This window comes from Echinops telfairi, unplaced genomic scaffold (genome assembly GCF_000313985.2).
Source record: "Echinops telfairi isolate 266 unplaced genomic scaffold, ASM31398v2 ScPeMD7_655;HRSCAF=1070, whole genome shotgun sequence".
In the NCBI taxonomy this organism is placed as follows: Eukaryota; Metazoa; Chordata; class Mammalia; order Afrosoricida; family Tenrecidae; genus Echinops; species Echinops telfairi.
In genome coordinates this window covers 25754848-25758410 of record NW_022104553.1, presented here as the reverse complement: position 1 = coordinate 25758410, position 3563 = coordinate 25754848, and the positions used below count along the sequence as shown (strand labels likewise).

The following is a 3563-nucleotide window of genomic DNA, read 5'->3' as shown; positions in this document are numbered from 1 at the left end:
GGGGAGGGACTTCTTCAAAACATTAGTGGAAAAAATGAAATTGAAAGACAGTGGGATTTTTTCCATGAACTTTTCAGAGCCTCCTCGCAAGTGGGGTCCGGCAATGTCAAAAAGAGGAATACAGAATTGTAGGTGAATGATACATTGGATGGGGTAAGATACAGCAAAAATAAATAAATAATAATGATATATAATAATAAGGGTTCCTGGCAGGGGAGAGGTGGGGGATGGAGGAGATATAAGGGGCGCTGATATCAAAGAGTTCAAGAAGAAAGAAGATGTTTGAAAATGATGGTGGCAGCAATCATACAACTATGCTTGGTCTAATTGAATTATGGATTGGTCTAATTGAATTATGGATTGTTACAGCTGTAAGAGCTCCCAATAAAATGATTTAAAAGAGAAGATGACTACAACATCCTGGTTATATTGGACTGGAAGAAGCCCTGGTGGCGTAGTGTGGTACACACTGGGCCACTAACCATAAGGTCTGCCCACAAGGTCTGCAGTTCGAAACCACCAGCCGCACCAAGGGAGAAAGATGAGGCTTTCTACTCCTGTAAAGAGTTACAGTCTCAGAAACCCATGGGGGCAGTTCTACCCTGCCCTTTAGGGTTGCTGTGAGTCAGAATCAACTCAGTGGCAGTGAGTTTGGTTTGGAAGTTTGATCCCGGGCGTGCAAGACTGTAGTGACATTAGAGAAATAGAACAACATGATGTAGTGTGTTAACTTGTTAAAGGAGGTAGGTGACGCGTGCTCAATAGATGTCAAAAACTGGTACCATTCAGCATATGTTCATAATGGAAACCAGTTTTATTAAGGTAGTAGGAGTGCTAGGTAATCTCATCAAGGGGAGCCATACATCTTCTTTACAGCCCAACTCCCTGCCACCGAGTCAATTCTGATCTGAACAGCCTTGTGGACAGTATAAAGCTGCTCCTGTGGGCTTCTGAGGCTAGAAATCTCTGTGGAGGCAGCAAACGTTCTCCCACAGAGCAGCTGGGGGTTCACACTGCTGACCTTGTGGCTAACAGCCCAACACGTAACCCCTACGCCACCCGGGCTCCCCAAGTCATCTATAGCACCTGCCAAACACCATGGCGAAAGACGGAATCCTTTCTGAGAATGAGAACAAAGTGACACCCCCCACCCCTAGTGGAGGTCCCAGCCAATACAATGCGGCACGAAACAGAAAAAGTGTAATCACGTTGAAACCAGGCTTTTTAACACTGACTAACACTGTCATGGTCTGCAGATGACGTGATTGGGGTGTGCCTGGCATGACAGGATGAGGTCAGCGTGGCTGGGGTGGTGTGAGTTAGGGTTTGTGGGAGAGGAGGAGACCGGAGGGATGATCGGATTGTAATCGCTCCCGTCCACCGGAGCCAGGCACCAGGCGGGGCTCTTGGGAGCAATGTTGAATCTTCACCTCCGCCATGCACCCAAGGAATACTTAGGGCCCTTCCTCTCTGCCCGTCAGAATTTCAAACCCGGTTGAAATTTCAGAATTTCAAACCCGGTTGCTGTGATCTCGGCGCACGTGCATGCAACTGTGCCGAGTGGACACCCCTTGATCCTGTGGGGGAGGACCACACCGAAGGGAGCAAAGGGTAGGAAGAGGTGAGCTGTGGACAACGGGAGGGGGGCCGGCCTCCTCTAGTCAGGAGATCTTGCAGGTCCATGGTTGGGATCTGTTAGGGGACATCCCCCACCCCACCCCAGCTTACTTTCGGCTGAATTCAAGGGTCTGAGGTAGGAGGGGCACGCACTAGAGCTGAAGTTCGGAGAGGGGCAGGGACCTTGAAGGTTGTGGTGATGTGCTGTGTTTCCTCCTGAGAGTACTGGGGAGCCACAGAAGGTTCTAGTCAAGGGAGGGGTGGGGAGCTTTCATTGCTCAAACCTTTCAGTCTCGGCATGACACAGGAGGGTGTTCGGGGGGGCTGGGCTTGTGTATTTCAACAGGGACTCGGCAGCCTTGGCTGGTGCTGTCCTCAGGTGGGGGAAGTAGCTTAGTGGGAAGCACAGGGCTTCCAGCTTCTCTGTGTAGAACAGGGCAGGAGGTGTGGCTGGGAGATAGGAATGTGTGGCGTGCCTTGACAGCATGCTTTTGGTTAAGTGAACCATCACAATCCCCGGGTTACCCAGAATTCTGATTTATGGAGAACTCTGACTTGCCCTTTGAGGCGATGGGAATGTTCCCATGGAGCCCTGGTGGGTTAAGCACGTTGGGTTTTGAACCACAAGGCTGGGGAGTTCAAGCCCACCAGCTGCTCCTTGGGAGAAAGATGAGGCTGTCTGCTCCTGCCCTAATCTACAGCCTCAGAAGCGCTAGGAGGAAGTTCCACTCTGTTCTAGTCTGCCCTGCCCTGATGGTGGTCGGCTGATGAGGCCTGGTGGTGGCAGTGGGTCAGTTGGCAGCTAAAGGCCAGGGTCAGCAGTTCAAAACCACCAGTTGCTCCTGGAGGGTGGGGGAAGAGGAGGCTTTCTACTCCCATAAACTTACAGTCTTGGAAGGGCACAGGGGCAAGTCTACCCTGCCTTACAGGGTGGCTAATGAGTCAGAATGACTCTGGAAGTGAGTCGCTGTTGTATTGTCAGTGGGAGAAATTAGGCTCTGGGGTGCTCACCATAGGTCAGCGGCTCAAACTCACCAGCCGCCCAGTGGGAGCCAGCCGAGCCTGTCAACACTGTTCCTGTCAACACTGATAATCCGAGAAGCCCGATAGGGTCCCTAGATGTTGAAATCACAGTGGGGGGTGTGAATGCAGGGCAAAGCTTCATGCTTTAAAAGCTGTCCAGGTGGCAGTTAGAACTAATTTGTTTCCAATAGGGGGTTTGACTTAACGCTTAGGGACCGATCTCCTTCGTGCTACCACCCCCTAAGGAGCCAAGCCGGCCACAGTAGCTGGCTGCCCCACACGGGGCCATCGCTGGCTGGGGCCCTCCCTGCCTAGGGCTGCCCCCCATCACCGCCCCTTCTCACAAGCTGAGGTCACACCGCACGCTGGTCTGCAGGAGGTAGGCTTTGGCGTTCTGTACGGCCAGCTCTCGCGGTTCGGGCTGGGGCACCTCCAGGTTGTAGGGGAAGTGGAACTCGGAGTAGTGGATACCAGGGTCATCCGGCAAGTAGGGGCCGTGCGGCGTGTCCTCCAGCAGCAGCTCCTCCCGCTGGTAGGGGTTGAACTGGCCGAGGAGGTCCGAGCGGGGGTCCCGGTAGGTCATCTCCAAGTGCTGGAGGAGGCCCGGCTCCACCTGCTGTAACAGCAGGCTGGTCCTGGGCTCCGCGGACCGCCTTTCGCCGGCGTAATACTCCGGGGACAGCCCGGCGCCCGGGTACAGCATCTCTCCCATGTGGGCGTCGGGGCCCTGGAAGGCCAAGGGTATCTGGCCCAGGTGGGGCTGCTGTGCCCAAATCTCCTGCCCCGCCTGCGCCTGCCACTCGGGCGGCATCTGCAGCGGCTCCTCCGGGCCGGCGGGCTGGAGGGAAGCCCCGGGGGTCAGGCCGGCGCCCTCTGACTGCTCAGGGTCAGGCGATGGGTCCCCCATACCTGGGATGGGGGCT

General features: G+C 54.5%; 1 protein-coding gene across 1 annotated transcript in view; it reads right to left on the bottom strand.

Annotated features, from left to right (window-relative positions):
- SYMPK (symplekin scaffold protein) overlaps positions 1-3563 on the bottom strand; it is a 50755-nt gene that overhangs the window by 16693 nt on the left and 30499 nt on the right. The window contains exon 26 of the mRNA XM_045292667.1: positions 2985-3549. Coding sequence (XP_045148602.1) covers positions 2985-3549 — 565 coding nt within the window. The remainder of the gene's footprint in view (positions 1-2984; positions 3550-3563) is intronic.